Genomic DNA, 23,662 nt, shown 5'->3' on the forward strand with positions numbered 1-23,662 from the left:
ACCCTGGGGATGCCCGCTCAGGGCGGCGGCCGGGGCTCCTTCCTCCCCCTTACCTCGCACCGACACCTCCGGTGCGCGGGTCCCCGCCGCTGCCGCCTCCCGCCCCGGCGCACCCTCCGCACCGACGGGGCGGGGGCTCCGCCGGGCTCCGCAGGTACGGGCCGGGCCCTGCCTGCGCCGGCCCCGCTCAGGAAGTGACAAGCGCATTTCCTCCTCCTTCCCTCCCTCCGCCCGCCCCGCCCGCAGCACGACGGCGGCGGCGGCAGAGGGAGCGCGGCTCGGAGCGGCGCCCACAGCCGGCCCGGCCGGGCCGCGCCGCCGCCACCACGGTAAGCGCCCGGGCGGGGCCGTGCGCGGAGCGGGGCCGCTCTGCGCTGTCACTCGCGGCGTGTGCCTGCGCGGGGGTCCCGCCGTGCCGTGCCGTGCCGTGCCGTCCCGGGGGGAGGGAGGGAGGGGGGGGGTGGCGGACAAAGGGCGGCGGTGCGCCCTGCGCTGCCCGGGGGACGGCGGGACGGGACGGGACGGGATGGGATGGGGCGTGAGGGGATGGGGGGGGCGGAGGGCGAGGGCGGCCCCCCGGAAGGGTGGCACCCCCCGCCGGCCGCTCCGCATCCTCGCCCCGCGGGAGCGGCGGGGTGCTCCGCTCCGCTTGCCTCCGCCCGGGCGGAGCGGGCTGGGGCCGGGGGCTGCCCGCCTTTGTGCCGCCGGGTCGGCGCTCCCCCGGCTCTCGGCCCCGGGGGACGCGCAGGTCGCCGTGGGGCGAGCGGTGCCGGGGCTCGGGGCACCCCGGTCCTGCGCGCTTCGGCCGCGGAGGAGCCGCCTCGGAGCGCCCGGAGGGAGCGAGGTGCAGCGGGGACGTCTCCCGGCGTGTGCCCGCAGAGCGGCGTGGGTCGTGCGCGGCGGTGCCGAGCGCTGGGCTGGGCGCTCGCCGCAGGGGAGAACCGCGTCGGGACGGGCTCAGGTCGCCCGGCCGGCGTGCGGGGGGGAAGGTCGCCTCTCCAAAGTTTCGTGTGTGGGGAGCGAGCGTTCCTCTCCTCCTCATATCGCTCTGCCTTTGCCTCTGTAATTTCTTCCTACAAATGGATCAACACGTGCTTTCCTTTCTCCGGGCCGAGAGTGGTATTTAATGGGGCTGAAACTTGGAACTCGGCGAGCTCGGTGCACAGCTCCCCGGGTTCGGGGTCTGACGGGGGGCTGCAGCGCGGGGGAGCGGTGGATGTGGTTGAGCATCGCCGCAGAGATGCTCTCCAGCGCGTCCGGGGCCCTCGCACGCGCTTCGCGTGGAGCCCTGCCACGGTTTTCACGCCCGGCACACGCGAGCTCACGAGGTAGCTCGCGGCGGCGAGGTTGGGGTGCGGGCCTTTGGGGTGCTGCGGGGCTTTGCCAGGCACCCTGTGCCCCCCGGGGGGGTCTGCAGCACCCAACGCTGCTGCAGCCAGGGACGGTGGCTCCTTGCTGTGGAAAGTGCCCTGGCAGCAGAGTTGTCCTAGAAAGTCTGTGAGTCTTGTTTCTCCGTTCGGTGACGCCAGGTTGTTCGAATCATGCGGTACGTGAAGGTTTCACGTATAGATGTACGCGAAGATTTAATGAATAAGGGTTTTCTCCTCAGTAATTTTAAGATTTAATTTACTTGACGGAGAGAGTGAGTTTGCAACAGCACGGTGCCTGTCAGTGGGTAGTGCCGCCGTCTCTCTCTCTGCCGTGCGGTCTCCACGGACGCTGGTGTACCTTGGCAGCGCACCCCCTCCTTAGGAAATCCTCTGGAGTAAAAAGTAAGCATAATTTGTTATGAAATAGGCTGATAGACCAAACTTCAGTTTGCGATTGAAACCAGATGTGCATATTTTCCTTTTGAATCCTCAAACAGTAATAAAAGACTATTTTGACAGATTAAAAACTACTTGCAAATTGCAGAGGTAGCAGTGTCTTGCAATAATACTGTCAAAACACGGAGGGCTGTGAGCATCTCTGCCCGTCTCTCACCAATACCGGGTATCTCCGAGCACAGGAGGCTGCTGCTGCGTTCCCTCCGATTGCAAGGCACAGATTCCCTCGGCCCGCCTCTGATGCGGGCAGAAATATTTACTAGGGCTTGGCTGAGGGCTGGAAAAAGAAATAAAGAAACCCCAAAACAATGTAGATAATGTTTCTAGAGAAAATATTTGGGGTGGGTCATGAAACAGATTCATTAGAGTGATAGTAAAAAACCTGAATTTCAGAGCGGTTTGCTCTGTCCTTACCTGTCATGGCTTATTGTAGGTTTGAAGAGAGCTTCTGATTTATTTCTTCATTTTTAAAAATCCTCTGGAGCCTGAGGATGCTTATGGTGGTGGGTGTGTCAGACCCGGCTCTGGCGCGGCCGGGCTCAGGGGTGCGGGATTAGGGCTCTTCATCCCATGCTGGAGGCACTTCTCTTAAAGAAGGATACAGCGTCCTCACTTTCAAATGTGTGGCGAAAAAGCCAACCGAAACAACTTGCCGTGGAATTGTTTCCTTCTCTCCACTTCAAAGGAGAGAAGGACACCCTGCGAGCACGGCCCTGTGGAGCACGGCCACGCGTGCCGGTGGTTTTGCATCTGAATCCCTGGATCCGGACCTTCTGGCTTCCAGGTTAAGCCCACAGGAGGGAGGGAAACTTTTGCAACTTCCAGCTCTGCACAGGGCCAAGGTCTCCAAGAACCGCTTCGGTTATAGAAAGCAGACGGCCTTCGGGAGGAAGATCAGTAAGAGCTCAGGCTGTCGAACGCAAAACTTTGCCTGTAAAATAGGGCAAAGCAAGTCGGGAGATAATTGATTTCTGTGAGTGAGATCCAAATTTTTTACATAAGGAGATCAAGCAGGCTGTGGGACAGAGCCAGCACCGATGTAGGCTAATTTTCAGGTATGGATACCTACATAAATAAATATATGTGTGTAAGTATGCGCACATGCAAATAGGTAAACATATACCAATATAAATCCTGAAATCCACTTCGGTTAATTATATGTAATTATTATTATTTTTTTTTAATATCAAAGACGCTTCACTTTCCGCAAAGGTATAGGTAGCACAAGGCATACAACTTTTTGTCGAAACACCTGTATTTCGGTGCAGAACAGGCACGATGGACCATGTCCTGAAGGGGGATGGAGGGGAAAGAGGTTTCTCTAATTTGTCCATTTTATTATTACTGGTCGAGTTCTGATTTCTCGAATGACAGCTGCGTAGTTTGAGGCTGTTCTTCCTTTCTCTTTCTTTCTTGTGATGTTGTATAGAGTTTATTTTCTTGATCTTCATCAGGATGGAGGTAGTTTGGGCTTTCCTTGTAAAATCTCGGGTAGAAAAGAGGACACCCCAGGTCAAAGGGACTGATTTTTGGTTTTGTTCCCTTCCCCCTCCCGTATCACATGGTTTGTAGAAAGATTTTGCTGCGAAATAGTCCTCATGAGCATTAATCTGTGGCAGAGCAGACTTTGGACCAACGGGCTGGGGCAGGGCGAGGTGCCAGAGATGCTCATAGCTCTTCGGAGGGCTGAGCCCGGAGGGGTCGGCTCTCCTTCCCGTGTCCCAGGGGAGGGAGAGGGGAGGCAGAGCCTTTGCATCAGGTCTGCCCTCACCAAAACTAGGCTTGAAATAGTTGGAAATACCTCCAGAAAGACAAGCCCACATTTTATTCCCATGGCTGTGGGCGGCCAGGCCAGCAGAGGAGCTGGGGAGGTTGTTCCTCTGTAGCTCCTCAAGCAAGCTTTCTTCATGGCTGACTTTTTTTTTTTTTGCTCCTTTCTCTCCCAAAACGGGGAGGAGGAGGAAGAGGAAGCAAGCCTGCTGACTCGGGGAAACAGAACAAAAAAAAAAAAAAAAAGGTCTGACGGGTAGCGGAGGGCTGTGACTATCGGCAGTCTCACGTGTCTGGTCCGATGTGGTGGTGGAGCGAGGCGGTGATAGCTGTTTCTTGGCAGCCTCCCCCGGCACGCCGCGGTTTGTGTTGCAGGGGTCCCCGTGGGGCCGTGCAAAAATATCACCAAAACAACAGCTCCTCCAGAGCGTCTGCTCCCCGGAGAGCTAAATATAAACTAATCGGGCGAAGAGAAGGGAATTTTCCACCATGCTACTCATCTGCGCCTGCGAGCCTGCTGGGTCATTAAGCCTGACGGGCTGCTCCCCCCCCCCCGCCCCGGAGTCCTCCCTGCCCGAGCCCTCTGCCCGCCGACCCCAGCACAGCATGGCTCGAGTGCCACCGCTCTTTAGAGACGAAACCTTCCGTAAATTCCTCAAAAGCGGTCGAGGCAGCGGTAGACCTGAGCCCTGGAGCTCTGGTTCTACACTCAAGTATCCCTATGAGCAGTGACCGTATTATAATTATGAAAAAGGCCTTTTCCAAGGTCACAGTACGCGCCCGCAGTCGCAGCCCGGCTACCCGTGACCCAGCTATTTGCTTAGAGCAGCAATGCAGAACGTGGCTCTGGTACAGTGAACCGGAGAGCAGATCCTTGGGCTGTTTTGTTTTTCCAAACTTTTATGAGTTGGCTGCCTTTAGAGAGACAAAAATTCCCAGGCAAGAGCTTATTTCCGAAGCCCCGCCAAGCTGGTGCGAGCCCTGATAGCACAAGCTGTGGATGCGTGAGCCTTTGGTCATCAGCAGGTGAAGTAGGCATTGAAAATTAAAAAGTGTCATCACGCAATTAATTTACAGCCAGAATTTCTCCTGGCTTCAGGTGGTTGATCCATGAGTTATGAAGCCTATGACGTTTGATATGTTAGATATGTGAGATATCGCATCTTCTGCATCTGACACGTGCTATGGAGGATAAATAAGATTTGATATGTTAGAGGTTTCTGTTGAAATGCACGGGAGGAGGAAGCTGTGTTAGACTGACCTGGAGGAGCACTGAAGCCTGCACGAAGCACGGCTGCTCCCAGCACCGCAGGCTGTGGGTCCCCGCAAAGGTGGGTGGGGGGTACCCAGGTGAGTTGGGCTCCGTGATCACCGTATTTTGAGTAATATTTTAAGAACTGGTCGAGTGAGTGCAAAAAATCTGCTCTGGTGCATTGAGTTTCTATACCTCCCCCCTAAAAAAAATGCCCAATGGAGACGTGGTCATGGGTTTTGCTTTTAGAGGATTAAATATAGCAGCATCATTGGTGTCACTCCTCTGTAGTCCATTTGAAGCATCCCTTGGGCTATATCATTCGCCGTATTTGTGGATCCTGGCCATAGCTTTTGCTTTCAGCAGCCGAAGTTCAGGGCTTGCGCTGTGCGGTAGGTACGGGACCGTAGTGAAAGAAGAGTTTGGCTTTGTGGCCGCTTTGTGCTTGTATTTCGTTATGTCTCCTAGGGTTTGTAAAAAATGAAATCTGGCAAACTTTGATCCGGCAGCTGGAAAACCTGCTCTCCCTCTCTCTGCTCAAAACCAACCCTTGAAAGGAAGGACCAAAAATCCTTTCGATGGCAGAGGAGAAGCGGGGCTTGGGGGTGGTGGTGCAGAACGATGCTGCTGTCAGGCTGCACCAGCGACTTGCATCGGTCTCAGTGGCTGGTCTGGACTGGGGGGGTTAAGAGACGCACCCCTCATCCTGCTCCTAAATCCAAGGTCTCCTCAGGAACGAGTTAAAGCACGTTACGTGCTTACTTGCATTTAAGAAATTTTTTTGTCCTTTTCCCCATGACGCCTCTCACAGTGACCTGAGACCAGCCTTCCTGCTCCTCTGCCTCAGTTGTCCCAGTGGTGCAACCACCATCATCGCTGTTCTGCACCGCTGGGAGATGTTAGGGAAGGAAAATGGCATTAATGAAGACACCTAGTCTTGTCTCTGGTTAGGACAGCCTAGCAGCGCAGTTAGGCCAGCTGGCAGTAGCAATTCCTCGTTTCAAGTGATGTGGGAAAGTCATGATAAGTGTGAGTTTTGTATTTGTGTGCTTACCTTAATGTTACTGAAAATAGCCTCCTGGTCTGCTGGGTAATAGTTGTCGATGCTATAAAATTACTTCAAGTGTACATATTATTAACCCCGTTATCGCATGCTCTTTTTGTTCCAGCCGTTACAAATGAATATTGTGCAATATTTGTGAAAGGACAAGTTTTAATACTATTAAATAGATGCCAAAAGCTTCAATTGCGTGCCAAAGCTGAAGATCTGTTACGTTACAATTATGAAGATACAGAAAGCATTAAAAATATCCGTGTTTGGTTTTGTTGCCTCTCTGTGAATTCAGAAAAAGATTATCTCTTTATTGGACTATCAGTTGTGTTATAATTGAAATACAGTGCGATGCATGGTACTTCTCGGAGCGAAAGCATCGTGGTTAATGAGGATTTACAGTTACCGATAGCTTCATTTAGAAACTATCACCCACGTTTTCGGTTGCGCGTGGTTTATGTTGTTGGTAGAAGATTACTTTTCCCATGGAGGTTTCGGGTGAATTGTTAAGTATTTTAAACTTCCTTTAAAAACAAAAATCCAACTCTCTGCTGCGATGGATCGCGCTGTTGGTGCCCTCCCTGCGCCCGTCTCTTGCGACCATGCACCGTGAAGGTGGCAGGTTAAGAAAGAGCCGTGTTAGAGCTGAAACGGGAGCCTGGTCGGGCTGTGGAGGGGCTGGTTTGTCAGCCCTCCCTCCTGCTCCTTGCACAAGCCGTCCTGGGGACCGTGCTGGGCCACGGGGGCTGCTGGGCACGGGGGTGCAGCAGCTGGCCCGCGGCGTAGGGCGGCGAGCCAGGAGAGCCGCGAGCCTGGAGGCTGCTCTGTGTATCGCCAGTTTTAGTAATTTTCTGAATTAATTCTTGCTGGAGCACGTCTTTTAGAAAAGCCATCCAGTGCGGAGATAAAAACGTAGCGAGGATTGAGGACCCCCTGCTGTCATTTATTACGCTGTTAATTTAGTGCAGTGATGATTGTCCGTGCTGTTTGGGGAAAAAAAATCACACTTTGCCCTTACTCTGAACCTGCATAGTTTCGACTTCAGGCAGCGCTGGGTGGTGTTTTACTGCTGGTCTGCTCCTTCTGAAGGACCTGCTCAGCATCTCCTTCCCTCTCTGCTCCTTCTGAAGGACCTGCTCAGCATCTCCTTCCCTCTCTGCTCCTTCTGAAGGACCTGCTCAGCATCTCCTTCCCTCTCTGATGGGGGTGACTGGGTCGTTCCTGAGCTGTTACCACTCCACGTTCCCCCAGCCTTGCCCTGTGCCCCTGTCTCCAAGTCCCTCAGTTACTCCTGGGGTGTTCTCCAGACCTTAATTAGATGTGGCAGAAGGCTCCAGATCCCCGTAGTGGTCATGGGGCGCGGAGCACAGAGGCAATACTGTCTCTTCTCCTCCTGGAGATCCCCAATTGATCCAGCCCACGGTCCTATCTCCCACGTGCCTTGGTAATCCACTGCGCGGTGCAGGAGCCTGGGGACGTGCCCCTGCCTTCGAGGTGAGTGTCTTTTAAGCAATTTACTTTTTTAAGGCATATCTTAGCATCTCAGTTAAAAACTGCGCTGATTGCTTCTCTCCATTCTGTATTGTCAAGTTGTCCTTCTCCATCTTTAGTGCTCTGCCAGTTTTGAGCCACTGCCACAGCACTGATTTTCCTGTTTCCTTCCCAGTTATTGCCAGAAATATTACATGGCGTAAAGTGAAAGTCTAGTTTCTGGTGAAGCCAGTAGTGCCAGGTTATTTGCAGGTCTGTTTGAGATGTGTCAGTTAAACCGTTATCGATAACTGTCATCCATTTCTATGCGCTTTAATGAAGTTTTACCAGCGCTCCCTCTTACCGGCACAAAGACATCAAGTGAGATGAGAGCTCTCTTCTCGGCAGTGTAAATTGTGCTTCCCGACTCTCCGTCCTTGGGCTGAAAGCTGAGCCTGGCAGGGCTGGTTTTGTCGGGGCCGTCACGTTTACCACGCTGGCTTGTGCCTCTGGGAGCATCGGCAGTGACGGCTCCGAAGACTTTTTGGCATGGTCTTATAAAAGTTGAAGGTGCAAATTATTTGGAGCTGTTGTTTAAGAAAGATCTATATTTTAATATCATCCCAGGTTACTCTTGACAAATGTGACCGTATCATTTTACTTTCTCCTTAGGGCGGCATTAAAGTATATATTGACCATTTCTCCCTTTTCTGCATCGTGACTGATGTTCCTGCCGTTCTTTCTGACTGCAGAGCAATGCTGTCAGTGGGACTTCTTGTTGTCCTTAGTGTTTATAAAAAAACCCGTATCTTGTTTTCTAACAGAGCCTGATGTTTAACTTGCAAGTCTCATGCATTTTAAGGTGGTGTCATTATTTTAGGGACTTCATAATGGTTTACAAATTCTAGGATTCATTAATTCCTTCACTCGTTAGTGTAGCAAGTTGATATGTATTTTTCCATGGGATGAAGGTGGACGTTTTTGCTGCCCTGTTTGTACTGGGCAAGCATTCATGTTTGTGCACTGACAAAATACCTGGCGCGATTCCCTTCCCGATAGCCTGCTGGAGCCGGGATGGGATGCAGCATTTAGGTCAGTTCTCCTCGGGATGCTGTTTCAGGAGGGGGCTTTGTGCTCCACACCGCGTTGGTGCTGGGGCCGACCCCTCGGTCCTTTGGGCTTCCCATTTCCACGGCACAGTGGAATCTGTTTCTCCTCCTGATTTGCCCCTGTGGGGTGGGAGGAGGAGGGATGTATGGAGAGTGTTCAGAGATGGGGACTCTTGGGGTGGAAAATGCAGATTTTTTTTTTTTTTTTTTTTTTTCTTTTTCCTCCCCTTTACTGCATGTTCACGCTGTCATAAATGAGCTCGGGGAAGGCTGGGCAGGACGGTGTTTCTGCCAGCCCAAATAAAAGCAGGGACTGTTTTCATTTCCACTTACTTTTTTTTTTCTTTTTTTTTTTTTTCTCATCTCCGAGATGGGCTGCAAAATCTGGGCTTTTATGGGTGCCAAGCTATAGCGGGGCTCATCGTGCCCTGCTCCAGCTGTGTTTCAGCTGATTAGGCATCTCCAGGGGATGAAGCATCCCAATGCCGGGAAAATTGTCCTCTGTGGGCATTGCTTCTCCGGCGGGGCGATCGCCTGGTGGGGTACCTCGCTTTGGGGCAGCGAGAGCCAGTTTGCTGGAGCTGTACCCCAGTTTGCTGGAGCTGTACCCCAGGCTCACAGCGGCTCGGGGGTAAACATTCCACCTCCCAGCCCTCGGGGAGCCCCCGAGGGAGCCAAACGTGCAGGAGGTTTGGGCTCTACGTGCTGCTGACACCTCGCAGGAGCTGAGAGTGTGTTATAGCAACAGATTCTGTATTATTCCAGCCTCGCAAGCATCTGCCTGCGATATTAAAAACACCAGCTGAAACCCAAGTCCAAACTCTCAATGAATGACTCTGTGGAAATGCTGTCGGGCGCGTTTCGGTGCTGTTTTGGCTTTGATTTAAATGGGTAAACAGGTGAGTGGGTGTTTGCTTTGACTTCTTCCTCATAGCGAAAGACTTCCTTTGAGGGAAGGTGAAGCCTCCAGTACTTTCCCCATCACAGCATCAGACCGTTCCGCCCGTGGCTTGGCATTGGCGATGCCTTCGCTGCGTGCCCGGGCCCCGTGCTGCCAGGCTTGCCCAGCAGCAGTGGGAAACCCCTGATTTCCCTGAGGATCGGGGATGCCTTGTGCCCAGGGCTGTGCTTGCAGTATGAATAACCCTCGCAGAGCCTGGTTTCTCCGTCTGGATGCGGAGTGAGTATTTCACCCAGCTGAGATGCTGCTGTAGGACATCCTTGGCTTTTGAAGGCATCTCCCCCTGCTCCTCCGACACTCTTAAGCTCTGTTCCCCTCATAGCTTGCCAAAAATCACCTCCAGCTTTGGCTGCACCAGGTTTATGTGTTGGAAATAGCCTTGCCGTGCAGCGGGCGGTTGCTGGAGGAGGCAGGGTGGTTGCAACCCGTCGTCTCCTTGCCCTGTGGAATTAGGAAGAGCCCCCTCTCCTCCCTGCACATTCCTCCATCTCCACCAGAGCTATCAAAACCGGCTCTTTGGCAGCCTGTGCAGGTAGGAACCGTCTTCTGGTAACAGATTGTTATGTATTTAATGAACCCGAGGAAAACAAGAAATTCGAAGGCTGCAGGGCGATACAAGTTTGCTGTTCAGTCTGCCAAATTCACGCTAATTCAGACAACTCGCAGATGTTTGGCTCCTCGTTCATTGAAGAGATTTATGTGAGATGCAGGGCTCGGAAATATATTGCTGGCATGCTGGAGAGACGGAGGTGGCAGCGTGGGCAAAGGTTTCCCAGCCCCGGAGGAGTCCTCCCCCCCCTCCGTGGCCGTGCTGCTGCCGTACCTTCCTCTTGCCAATGTTGATGGCAGTGAATGGACAAACAGCCAGGAAATGTGCCTTTCAGTTGCTAGGAGGATTAATAAAGGCTCTAGGTTCGTCTTTCAGGAGCCGAGGAGCTCTTTGAAAGCTATTTCTGAGCTGAGGAATGAAACCCCAGAGATTGCCCAAGAGCAGAAATACTTTGGTCTAATGCAAACAATGGTCTCATGGGGTTTGCAGGCGGCGGCGGGCACATGTGGTACCCTGCGTGGGCACAGAGACCGTCCGCTGAAAGCATTTGAAACTCTTAAAATGTTGCCTGCCTAGGTCAGGTAGATAACTTCAATTTTTGGAAGGTCCTAAGTGATCATTTTCCTGGGCTTCACATGAGGGTTCTGTAATCTTAGGGTATTTATCCATAAAGGGGAAGCGGTAGGAGTTGATGTGAAGTCTGGCAATCGATGCATACATCCAGTATTTCCCTGCTTTAAATTCAGATATTTATTTAGGGGCCGTCAGCCTCGAAAAAGGGAGAGATCTGACTTGCAAGCAGTATCCAAATCTGTTCTGAGAGCGATGATGGTGTTGTGGCGCTTGGCAAGCTTTCCTCAATTACACTACGAGACGTCCCAGATCCTGCTCGTACTTGGTCCGTGTGGTGGCTTTTTGGTGGTCACCGATGAGTTGAAAGCGTTACGGTCAGCGTCGCAGCACTGAGCCTGTTCTGCAGCTGCAGGACGTGCTTCTCGCAGAGACCCCGAGAGCTCTGGAGCAAAGAGGGCCGGGCTGGCCAAGAAGCCCCCCTAACTCTCGGAGCGGCTTAGAGGCTGTGAGTAGGTGGACGTCGTGTTATAGAGGTAGGTATTAAGATGGGTTTACGTGCTATTTGAAATTGTTTGTGCTTGAGAAGTGAGTCTGTAAAAATGGCGTGGCGGGGCTGTGTTTACTTTCTCCGTCTCGGACATTTCAGGTTGTATACGGGAAAAGAGTATAAGGAAGAAACAGGAATTGTTTTTCGTGTCTGTTTACTAGAGCAGCACACTCCAAGCAGTAATTAAAAGTAAACCTGGACTCTGCTGGCTTGTTCAGCATCCCTAGTTGTTGAGATTAAGCAGCCAAAGCAATTCTCAATTCAGCAATTCCTCAGCTTTTGGGAGCGTGGCCAACACTCACAGTGTCTCACAGACCATTGCAAATTCTTATAATAAATCTCACAATTGGGGGGGGGGGGGAAGTAGAAAGGTGAGATGGTTCGTTGGACCGGCAGGCTGGACTGCTGCTGTCGTTTCAGCTGCTCTTCTCCAGAGACAACCCTTGGTCCAATATTTCCAATATTCCTTGGAAATATTACTCAAAATTAGCAGCAGTCCCCTAATGGGCGGCTTAGGCAACGATGACAGGTTTGCTCGAAGAGAACGTGCCGTTTCTACAGGTGTTTTTCACGCTAAGACTGTGCTGTAGGATATGTCTAAATATCGGCGCCGTGCAGAAATACTGGCAGTGCCTGTCCCCCAGCCAGCGTGGCTGCTGGGAGGGCTGCGTTCGTGTGGGGCTCCCCGGGACCGGTCCTGCCGGGGGAGGAGGACGCTGGGCTCGTGGGGCTGAGCTCTGCCACGGCAGGTCTGGGCTAAGCCGGTCCCGGCGTTGCTCCGTGGCAGAGCGATGCGCTGGGGATGCGCCCTCAAGCTGGAGCAGCTCATCAACCTCTGCACGTGGCCAGCTAAGGAGTGATCCCTTGGAAGGTCCGATGCCGGTCCTCCGTGACAATTTGTGTAGGCTGAATGCGCAATCAAGAGATCCTGAAGATGCCACGTTAGTGCTCTGAATGGTACGCTCTTCTCCTCAACTACCGTGCGTGAGTGTTCGTGCAGCGAGCTGGGTCCTGCATAGTCACTTCGCACGTCTAATTGGCACCTCTCCGCTGGAGACCAGCGGTCTCCTCGTTCGCACCTCTGGCTTGCCGGTCGCTGTTTTGCAATGACTAATTTTGCTCTCTTCTTTTCCTTTTCAGTTGCCAGGGAGGAAAAGGCAAAGTCACTGCCAGCACCATTTTCTTCGAGCTAAGATGTTGAGACAAAGCACCTCTGCCCCTTCCCTGTCCTTTCAGTCCCTTTCCACTGCTGGTGTGTAAGGGAGTCTTTCCCCTGCCACTCCTATTCCCTAAGAGCACGGGGGCAATAAACCTGATGTGTTTTACTCAACTAAATGGTGTGTAATCTTCCTTAATTGCTCTTATTTCTTTTCGGTGAGAGCTCGCACGCAGATGAGGTCCAACGCAAACGCGCAGGTCTGTATGTGAGCTTGGGCTTCGGGCTCTTGCTAGAGGCTGGGGGTGTTTGGACGTGTGGTTTGGGGCTCGGGGTGCTGGGGACCCGCTGCCTTGCGTGACTTTGGCGTTGGGTTGAGGCAGTGACCAGGCACTTGGAGCCAGGGTTCGGATTGAAATAATAGATTTTTATTTGCTTAGTAATTAATTTATGGTTGTGGGCAGGACCCCGGTACATCCGTTGTTCCTGGTAGCGAGGGTTAACCTCAGACCTCCGTAAAGCAGCTTGCACGTGGCCATCTGCAGCGGCTGCACGTCTTATTTTCTGTTCCTAACGCGGCCCCTTGAGATGGGTGCTGTTGTGGTAAACCTCGGGCTCCTTCTGGCTGTGGATTTTGTTAGTGTGGCTGTAGAGGTCGGCTCCGTCCGGGCTGTCCTGCGCTGGCAGCTCTGCGGCACGCGCGAGCACTGGGCTGCGTCGGTGAGAGCCTCTGTTCTTCTGAGAAGCTGTTGGTTGTAAGCAAGGAGGTGATGTGGTTCTCGAAGCCGTGCAGACCTACGGAGCGATGCTCATCTTAAACACAACCCGTTACTGCTTTCCCGTTTGCTACGCTGGCCGTTAAAAATGTTAAGTGTAGGCAAGTCTTACTTATTAATTAATGCTGAAAGTGTGTCTTTATCTCGTTAGCCTTGGAAAAGACTAGTCTAGCTGCAAGCAGCAGGCAGAAGAGGACATTTCTTTTTTCCTTTTCTTTGGCTGGTAATTTCTGAGTACCCGGAGCATGCGGCAAGCTCGAGTCCTTGCCAGGCAAGAGGGGAGCGCGATGCAGGACTTGCGGTCTCCTGTGCCGGAGCCCTTCTCCGGCCTCTCGGCAGGACCGTGCTTGCCCTTCCCGGAGCTGGGGAGACCCAGTGGATCAGGAGGAGGTGACCGCAGGCTCGGGGCGAGGTGGGGCAGTGCTGCAGCCTTTCTCCTCCGAAGGCTGGGCAGCTTGGGGCAGCTCTTTCCTCTTGACGCGGAGTCCCAGGGGACGATCCTGATGTAGCTGCATGCGTGGAAATTTTGTCCTTTGAAGTCTTGTGTGCTGACTCTTGATCCTGTTTACTCAGGACTAGTCCGCGGGACGCTTTCAGAGGGTAAAGGCTTCTTCTCAGGCCCTCAATGGCATCTTTCACACTTATTGGAGGTTTTAACCCCATAAATAAAATCAATATTCGCTAATGACATGGAAGAGTGCTCAAGCGAGGGGAGCAAGCTGCCCAGAGCTGAGCACCTCTCAGCCCTGCTGCAGGAGGCAAATTATTGCCCGAGTGAGGAAATGAGCCCACACTTAGCTACGTGCAGATGATGGGCTTCAAGGATTTTTCCAAATTTGTAACGCCATAAATCAACAAATTGAAGATGTACCTCTTGGTGTTCTCTAAAGCACTGATAGTGAGACCGGCTGTGCAACGAGGAGATTCAATATAGCCCCAAATCCCTCCTAAGAAGCGGAAGGATGGGGAGGGGGGCACGATTTTTAGTTTGGATAAAAATTGCAACATGATGCTCTGTAGAAAGCCTTAAACCCCACGATTTTCAATTGCGGTAACCAGTTTTGGCTGTTTCCCTAAATTCCTTGTAAGTCACCTGTAGCGTCTGGAGCGGGGTTGCCGGCTGTACTGTGCCCGCGCCCCGGGCTCCGCAGCAGTCTGTCCGCACAGAAATCGGGATCTGCGTAGCAGGAGGAGAATTTCTGTTTAATTGGTGAGAGGGGGAGGGCGGTTAAGCCTTAGAAACGTGCTCAGAGTTTGGCCCGGAGGGATGAGGTTTGGTTTTTCAAACGTGTGGGTCTAAACCGTGTTAAATAAACTCCGCGATCGCGGCGGCTCGTTGCTCAGCCCGTTGTTTTCTGCTCGGAGGAGGCGAGGTTGGCGTTTCCCACCGTCGAGCCGCGTTTGCTGCTTTTCCTCTCGGAGAGCCGTGTATATCAAACTGCTGCCTCTGTCCTCGCTCGTATTCGTGGCTCCTTTGGTGGCGTTCGCAACTTCTGAACCGGCGTTACTGAGCCCTCCCGCCCCGGGTAAACCTCGGGGCAGCGGCCGCCAGAAGATGCGCTGAGCCGGGAGACTTGGCTTGCTGCAGCCTTGCTTCCCGAAGCACCGCGCGCCTTCGCGTAGCATCAGCGTTGGCTGTGCAGAGCCGCACGGCCGGAGTTTGCGGTGTGGCGATGGTGGGAGTGTTTTTCGCTGAGCCAAAGCGTGCTCTCGGTTGCACCGTAGCGTTTTGGAATGACGCTGCTGGTGGCGATGGAGCCAAGTCCGCAGCTACGCCGAGGACGGAGCCTGGGCTTGGGTGTTTGTCCTTCCTCTGCTTTCACGCGGTTTGGGAGGGATTTGAAGTGGCTGGAAATCCTCTGCCCGCAGAGGGACGGGTAGCGCTCGGTTTCATTCAGAAAGTAAATGTCAGGAACGTTTCCCTTTTCCTCTTGCAGGGCGTTAAGAAAACTTTCTGTGCAGTCAAAAGGGTGCCTGACTATTTCGCCAGGAGTAGCACAGGGAACAGTGCTGGGGTAGGAAACAGGGTCCTGCGTGGGTCGTGGTTTTTTCACTGAAGGTTTTGGGCAGCAGAGTTTAAAAATTCAGCGGGGCAGGTGATTTATATTCCGAGAGTGATCCCGCCGTGCTGCTCGCAAGGTGTATCAGTATGCAAAATACAGCTGCGGCTCCTCGTTCCTGCGTGCCCTTTCTGCCTCTAAATAGGTTTTATGTCAGAGTGTGTGTCTGGAGATGGATTATTTGAGCTGGACGGGGGTGGAATGTTTTTGGTACAGAGGGTGATGGTCCCACAGCAAATTGAAATCTGTGTGATGCTGGTCCTCAGTTGTCTTCACAAAGAGTACTGCTGGGGGTCAGCTGTATGGGCATGGGATATGGGTGGCTGTCGAGGCTCCCTTCCTCTGTGCCAGAGCATCCGACAGACGGTTTGCTAAATCCCAGGGTCTTTTCCATACGTTTGAGTGGAGCAGGTGAACGGGGTACGCCGTGGCTCGGCAGCTGCGCGGTGCTTGGAGTCCGCTGCGGTAGCACCGGCCGTGGTGCGGGGAGTGGGACCTCCCTGCGGGGAAGGGCTCTTTGCCAGCGGTGAGCAGCTCCGGGGCTGCACTCCTTGCCGGTGCTTCGGCAGGAGCTCGTCTGTTCACAAGCGTTACCTTTCAAGCCTGTGGGTGAAAGTTGGATCATCTGACTTACTCTTTTTGCAGTATAATTTTTTCCCCAAGCCCAACGCTCGGTTGCTGTGATACTGTCCAGAAAGCAGCTCTGAGAGAAGCCTCTTTCCACCTCTGCAACTGCAAAGATCACAGAGACTTCTGCTTGGTCTGTATTTTGAAGCAATACCCATGGAAAAAGCGCGGTTCGCTGAAATTTGGGGGTTTCCATGCACTAGTGGTGCTCATGGCTGCTCCACGCAGCTCCGGAGATGGCGTCGATCCCAGTGGCCATGGCCCAAGTCTAAACTTAACCTTGATGGAGGGATGAAGATAGTTCCTTTATCTGATTGCAAATGAGGAAATACATGTCTTAAAATAATTAATGGTCCCTGAAGAGTATCTTTTTATTTGTGTGTGTGTGTGTGTGAAAGCCTCCAGTCTATAAATACCCAGTAGTTTCCTCCTCAGAGTCAATAGGGAGAACATCCTAGGTCTGCAGGAGCGTTTCTGTTCCACAGCACTCGTTTGCATCGAGAGGACATGACGGGGCAGGACCGCGCTGGGTCACGCCGTGCGTCAGGAGCCCGGTGGAGCAGGATGGCGAGCCAAAGATCACATTTCACTGGAAAGTTTTCCTTTTTTATTTCAATTGCTTGGTGGGGATGATTTCAAAACCCAACCAAGCGGTAGCTAAAACAAAAGAGCCCAGACCTGAAAGCGCGTCTCGGACCCGACGTCGGGCGATGTTATCGGCCAGCTTGCAGCGTGGCCAGCGGTTTGCTGCGTTATCGTTAGGGTTGTGTTAATTGCAGGAGATGCGGTGGAGCAGCGAGAGGGGAGGTGCGAGGTGGCGTGCGCTGCTGCCTGTCCGGCTCGGGCAGGCAGCGTCTGCCTGTACTTGCTGCCGTTCCTGCCTGCTGGCTGCCGCACGCCTGGGTGTGTATCGGAGTCTGCTGCAGCAACGTTAATCATTACCTTAGGGAAAGATAATTATTCGTGAAGAAATCATACCCTGTTAACGAGGAACCCTGCTTAACTGCTTTCATGCTGCTCTGAACGTTTGTTTGATCTTCGCTTCCCATGCTGCCGCCGCGCAGGCGATGGCCCCAGAGTCCAGCCCCACGGCAAGCATCGCTATCTCTGTGTCGGAATCAGGCTCAACCGAGACCGTGGCAGATAAAAATGTAAATCTTGGGTGTTTTTAGTCCCCGTCCTGTGCTTTAGCCATCTGTGGTATGGGGCAGAGGAGCACGAGGGTGCTGCCAGCTCTGCGCCGGGGGTTTCCCCAGCACTGGGGGAAGGCTGGAGCCTCCCAAAGAGCCTCCTGCTGCTCATCCTTGGCGGGGCTTTAAACCTTTAAACCTGGCTTAGCTGCCCTGGCTGGGAGGCACGCACTGGGGTCCCAGTGCCTCTCGTCCGCCGGGCTGCTGTGTGCGCGCTGGTCTCTGGGAGGCTGCTGGCCCCGCAGGTTCGGCAGGAGGGGATGTTTCCTTGGGGAATGGGAGCTCTGTTCCGGCAGATCCGGCTCGAGCATCGGCGAGGGCAGCCGCTGCCCAGCTCCCTGTCCCCGGTCTGCGGCTCAACATCGGTAGCTGGTGGGGCTAAAAATGGAGGGAGAGCGCTCACAAGAAGGAAACGGAGATGAGCCGGCAAGGATGGGGGGCCGTGCAGCCGCCAGCGCAGCCGTGTACGTGCTGCTGGGGCCTCGTACCGGTGTTGGGGATCTTGCCGGGAAAGACTGGAGGCTTTGGCAGCGAGCACACTATCAGTGTTGCTTATTTGCCCCTGTATCGCTGTTTCCATGTTATTTGGTCCTCGCTTCCGCGTGTCTTCCGTTTGTCCCTGTCTGTCCTGTTACGTGCTGCCGCTGGCAGCCCTTTTTGGGGAGCATCCCCTCCTCTTGCGTTTGTTCAGAGCCTGGTGTAAGCAGCCATCCCTCCTGAACAGGACCTCTAGGTTTTGCTTCATACCAATATATTTGATGCAAGGACTGTCAGAATGCAGAAATGTAAAACTCCCATGGAGCTTATTAATGACCATACAGCGGCACTTTCTGCTTGGTCCTGGAAAACAGCTTGATCTCCCCAGGCTGGCCCCGGCGCAGGGCTCGGGGAGCCTCCTGAGCATAACCTTGGGGGTCCACGTGCCGTGAGAGAGGTGTCTGAGCTGCCCTCAGGATCACCGGGGGGGTTTGCAGCCCCACGGTGATGGGGACACGCTGCCGTTTGAGTCAACTGGTCTTCCAGCCAGCCCATCCTCCCCGACATCGTGCTCTCCTTGCACGAACCCAGGCTATCCATCGTAGAAATATGTGATCTGGGCTCAGCAAACTATGTGTCATTTTGACGGTCTGAAATGCTTTCCTTTTCTCTTTGACGGTTTCCATTTGGTCATTGGGTTGCCCAGTAAATTGTATATTATAAGCCCACCCATGTCCCATAAGAAGCTGGAGACTGTACCACGTGCCCTTGGGAACAGTAAATCTTCGGAAAATGTATTGATTCCCAATCCTGGCTTTGCACTCTGGATGAACTTTGTCCTCACAAAATAATAGAAGGTGATTTTTCTTTACCAGCCAGCTGGCCTTCAAATGAGCTACTCATAACACCGTCGCAAGCTCTAATCCAAGTAAACATGGAAAAGATGATTTAGGAGCTGGGAAGAGCAGCCGTATCAGTTTGTAATGAGGCTTAATACTTAGTGGCATATTCTCAAATATTGTCCTTAAATACTGCAATTGGGTTTTGACTGCATGTTACAAGATCAGTGCTTTATGCTCTTCGGATCGTGCAAATGGTGGGTTTGTTTGTTTGCATTAACTGCAAGGCAAGAAAATAGCGAAACGGGATTAGAGGAGTGATGGAGGGAAAACACTGACTTCTCTAATCAGATTGGAATTGCAATCTGTCTGCTTTTACACGGGAGTAAGTTTATCGGAGAGGATGCCAGGAGGTGAGGCAGAGCTGGGCAGCTGCTCGTGGTGGGGTCTGTGCGGTGCTGGGCGAGCCTGGCTGGCAGCTTGGTTTTTAATACGCGCTCCTCTATGCAGCCTTTAGCTTTTCCTACCTAAAACTACCGAAGAAATAGGTAAGGACCAAGAGGTATAGTGTGGCCCTTAGGATTTCAGGGCAGGGAGCTCTCTCCTTCCTTGCAGGCAATTCTTTGCCTTGTGTTTTCCCCAAAGGGCTCTTCATGGGTTGGGAATCGGGGAGTAGCTGGGGTGGGATAGGGGCATCCATGGGATTTCACGGCCTTAACGATGCCGGAGGGGCTTTTTCTGCTGGACGTCTGCTGCCAGTTGGCCTGGGGGCAAGGGCTTCTGTGGGATCAACCCTGGGGCTTTAACGAGCCCTTCTATCAAAGCCTCGGTATCTTCCAGTTCCCTTTTTCAAAGGGAAAATTCAGAGGAAAATTAGTTTATTTATTTAGTCGTTTGCCCGAAATACTTCTGTCCCTCCGGATCACCTCGTGTACCTTACGTGCTTCCAACAGCTCGTGCGAGCGCCTGTCCCACGGAACCCCTCTGCGCTGATGGGGTGCAGAGGGACACCGACAATACCGAACAGTCTAAAACAAATACTCCCTGGAGTAACTGCCGTCGGGGTGTTTCTCAGGCAGCGCTTGCCCCTCGCCCAGCACACCCACCCTCATCCTACCGTCTCCCCAGGCAAGTCCCTTAAAGCTGCTCCTCTCTCTCTCTGTGCACAGGGAATTTTCCGCGCTCGGAGGCTGTTCCTGTGCATCCTCCGAGGAGCCGGTGGGGCCGAGCCTTTCCCGGGGCAACATGCACTGAAAGAGGAGCTTGGCCAGACCACGGCTGCCGGTGCCCTTGGCCTGGACCCTGATGGACTCCGAGGCAGGACTGCATTACCATGGTGATGATCTTAACCAAAACTCGGGAAAACAAAGGTGCTGACTCTGTAACATGCAGGACTGAGCTGGTAAGCGTTGTGAAATCTTTGTCCAAAACTCTTTTTGCTGCTGAGAGCCTTGCTGTAGCTTTATAATGAGGGGGTTTTGTGCTACAGAGCAGGATTTTTAGATGGTTTATAGCACTGATTTCTACCGAGCTGCATTAATATCCAAGAAGCAGGCGACTAGTAAATGATTGGAGTGCTGTGGCTTTTGCATATGTGAAATTCAGTAAGCATGCAATGGAATAAACAGTAGAAAAAAATAAAATCAACGCCGTGAATAACACGGGCGAGAAGTTGCTTCACCAACAGCGAACAGATGCTCATCATTAATAGGAGGATGAGCAAGTGGGGAGCAGGATTAAGCGGGAGATGGCGACGGGCAGGGCTGTGGTACTTAGCAGTCTCACTGGCAGCCTGGAGAGATGCAAATCCAACTGCGCCGAATGAGCAGGCAACAAAAAAAAACCAAACTAGGGGCAGCAAACGGCCTAAATGACGCTGCAAGGGGCGAGCGAGGCCGTGAGGCTGAGCGTACCCACGGTAGTGGGGAGTGAGGGGCAACGCGTTGCCGGCGGGCAGTGTCGGAGCAAGTGAGGGTGGGGAGCAGGGGCGGGAGGAGGAGGTGCGGGACGATGGAGAGCCGTCTGAGAAAGCCCGGAGCAAGGCTGGTCGTGGATGTTTGCTCCTCTCTCCTCCAGGAGAGACGGTCATAGTCCGAGAAGAAATTAGAGCGAAAGGCTATTCCTCACGGGGTGCGCTGAGAGCCTCAGATAAGGGCGTGCAGGAACACGGCAGGAAGCATCTGGCAGGATTAGCCATAAATGGGCATTTTGAGCGTAGAAGAAATATGAATGCCTAAGTTTGATGAGGATCACGAACTGTCCGGCCGCGCTTCCCGGGCAGATAGCGCAGCGTGCCGGGGCAAAGGCAGGCTGCCCTGGCAGTGCGTGGCGGATGAGAAGGCGAGCAAGCCAGAGGCAGCATTAAATCCTGCCTTAAAAGGGTGAAATTTGGGAAGGAGGGATATTGATATATTAGAGAAATATCTTTGCTTTAGTGTTGGCTCCTGCCGGGAAGGCAGCATCTCCCGTGGCTGCTGCTTGGGGCGGCGAGGGGGAGCCTGAGCATCCGGCGCCGGCTGTGCCGCAGGAGGTGTGCGGGGCGGGCGGAGGGGCACTTGCTGCAGAGAGGCGGGTGAGAAGTAGTTTATTCTGCTGCTGCGGGAAGGGATGGGCACCCGGCCCGTCCGATGGCAGGCAGCGGAGGTGCAGAGCTGTAGTGCGAAACTTTGCCCTCGCATGTTTGCTGAGAGCCTCCTGCAGCTCTGGGTCTGGGTCAATAGTGCAGTGATAGTCCTGGTTACACAGGTGGAATTGCTGGGTTGTCCAGGCTGTTAAATTGGGGCAGATGTTCACAAGAAGTCTGATCCACCAAAGAAAGCAAGAGTTTTTCCATTAACTTCATGGGAAAGGCCAAAAAGCAACACCTAAAGGAAATAAATGTCCAAGCAGTGGGACGGTGTCACCTACCAACGCCCGATGGGCTCGTTTCGTTCAGTTCCCAGTTTGGTGTTAAGACGAAACTCTTGCCAAGTGGTAATTATACTCGATAGGAGACGTACGTCATCTAAAGGTGTTCCTCCCCCTCCCGCGTTTGCTGGCAGTAGCTGGGCTCTGGGGCTGGCACGCAGATGGGCGCTGGCACAAGCTCTGCCTTCTCTGGGGCTTGTCCCACTTCCATCGCTTTGGCCGCTCTTTGGAGGCAGCTGCCTGTCCTCGCTGCCTCCTGATTAATTCTGCCTGCCGCTTCATAAGGTGGGGCTTGACAGATAGAAATAGCTTGACTTCACCTAGACAAGTGGCACATGCTCCAAAGAAGGTGACCAACCCTTATCTACCTTCTCCACGTCTGCGCCCCATCGTTGTTTTCTGCCTCCACGTCCCTCTCTATTCAATATTGACAATATTCTGTGTATGAAGTGGGATCCTTTTGTTGGATCGCTCTGTGCAGGCAGGTGCCAGCGTTTGGTACGTTATTATTGTTGTTACGTGGGCAGGCGACACGTCAAACAGGGATCAGGAGAGAAGATGTGAATGTGGTCTAACGCCAGATACAACGCAGCTACGACAGTGCGGTGAACGGGGAGGTCGTGCTGGTGCTTCCCTCAGATGATGTAAAGCCTCGGTCAGATGGGATGGTGTTGCCAGGAAAGACGCTTCAGAAGCAGAATATGGATATTTTTGAGGATAATAAAAGAACAATTAGTATGAAAGTGTGTTTTTGCAGACACAGCTGAAAGCTATGTAATTGCAGATGACTTATTGATTTATTGTATATAAAACTGTCCGTGCCCATTTTTAGAAGTCTGATGATGTCTCCTACGCTGTCAAGAGGAAAATTCTTGGAAAAAGAGAGTGTAAAAAGCATCCAGGATTATTTTGTACTCATATAGTGGCGTTTTTCCCTATTTTTAGTGCAAATCAGCACAATCTGAATGCGGACTCCCCAGAAGTGCTGGGGTGAGGGTGCCTTGCCTTAGAAACACGCTGTACGTTTAAAAAAACCTAAATAGCCACTTCGTACCTAGACGGGAGGTCTTGATGGGCTTGGATGGGGTTCAGGTACCACTGCTGCTGCTTTCTTGCCCAATCCAGAATTACCACTGAATTGCAGCTCCCCGTTTAGTTTCTCCGGTGTTTTGGGTCCCGGAGCTGGGGACCTCGCTGCAGCTATTCCTGTGGGTAAGGACTCGGTGCAGGAGCCATGATCTGCAAGCTCAGGCCTCAACACCAACTCTCTGCAGCTTTTAATTAGATTTGATTTCACTGAGACGACTGGGTCTGTCCCCCGGTCCCTGCCAAAACGGGACCGTAGCAGGTGCCCGAGGCTCTCCTCCCCACCGGGTGCCGCGCAGCTTTGCCGAGGCTGGAGGCAGGGTGGTTTCTGGTGCCCCGGTCGAGTCTGTGAGAAGTGAATAGTTTTTCTGGTTGTTTGCAGCGCACTCCAAAGATGAGTCAAGGACCTACTCTCTTCTCTTGTGGCGTGATGGGTAAGTAACAGAAACTTCTGTCTGTATTTACTCCACCTCCGCTCCCGCTTCCTTATAGCCATGGGTGGGAAGATGTCCTGGCTGGCTTTCCAAAAAATGCTCCCCTGCAGACCCCGGGGCGGGCATCCACCCGCCTGCCCCGTGTAGCAGGGATGGAGGGGCATCCACCCCACCACCCACTAGTGGTGGCCATCACGCCCGTGCCACCCTCCTTCCCAGAGGCAGTTGTCCTGCCCCGTTGCCATTGCTGAGTGAATTGCTTATCTCCTTCCCCGTCCTCAGTGCTTTGATATGTCTGCTTATTTTTAGAGGAACTTGTACAGTTGAGATAATAACCATTTTGGGTCTGAGGTTGTGTTTGAGTATCCAGCCCACGACCGTGGCTCTTGACTGTTTGCATGATGCAAGTAATAAAAATCAGTATTATCACTAAAATGTTCTACCACTTGGCATGAAGTGTTTGGACAAGCCTCAAACAATAAGGGAAATGTCTTATTTTTGCCTTTGACAATAACCATGGTATAGGATGTTTAATACCTTTCATGTCAGAGCTTGCTATCAATTTTTATGCTGAACAGCCACCAAAATTGATGAGGATTGTTGCCTTGGCCAGTGATCCTGAAAAACTGATAGTGCTGGAGGGTGTGCTGTTCTCTCGTGCTCTTTGGGCTTTGTAGGGGGGAGCCAGTCACTAGGCAAAGTCTCAAAACCCAATTAAAATTGTAGGTCAAGTTTGAGCCAAGCTACTTGCTATGAAAGCCAATACTTTACAGACAAAGAGGCTGCCCCTTTTCTTCATGGACACAACTCTCATTAGCGTTAATGGGAGCCGAGCACGTGCATTGACAGGAGATATTTCCCAAGCTCTCTGATAACTCCAGTCATTGGGGGGACGGGGGAAAAGGGAAAGCATTTGGATTTTTTCAGATGAAAGTCACAAGCTTCAAAGTGAAGAAGGGGTAGAGACAGCCCGTTCCCTTTCTCCTGCCTGTCAAACATGA

General features: G+C 52.9%; 1 protein-coding gene across 4 annotated transcripts in view; it reads left to right on the top strand.

Annotated features, from left to right (window-relative positions):
- The first annotated feature begins 208 nt into the window (after positions 1–208).
- Positions 209–23,662, top strand: part of FAM53B (family with sequence similarity 53 member B) — a 58,019-nt gene continuing 34,565 nt past the window's right edge. For all 4 annotated transcript variants that reach the window (XM_075504375.1, XM_075504377.1, XM_075504376.1 and 1 more), the window contains exons 1-3: positions 209–329; positions 19,404–19,636; positions 22,610–22,661. In XM_075504375.1, the coding sequence (XP_075360490.1) occupies positions 19,568–19,636; positions 22,610–22,661 (121 nt within the window). In that variant the 5' untranslated portion in view covers positions 209–329; positions 19,404–19,567. The remainder of the gene's footprint in view (positions 330–19,403; positions 19,637–22,609; positions 22,662–23,662) is intronic.

This window comes from Mycteria americana, chromosome 6, assembly GCF_035582795.1.
Source record: "Mycteria americana isolate JAX WOST 10 ecotype Jacksonville Zoo and Gardens chromosome 6, USCA_MyAme_1.0, whole genome shotgun sequence".
Classification (NCBI taxonomy): domain Eukaryota; kingdom Metazoa; phylum Chordata; class Aves; order Ciconiiformes; family Ciconiidae; genus Mycteria; species Mycteria americana.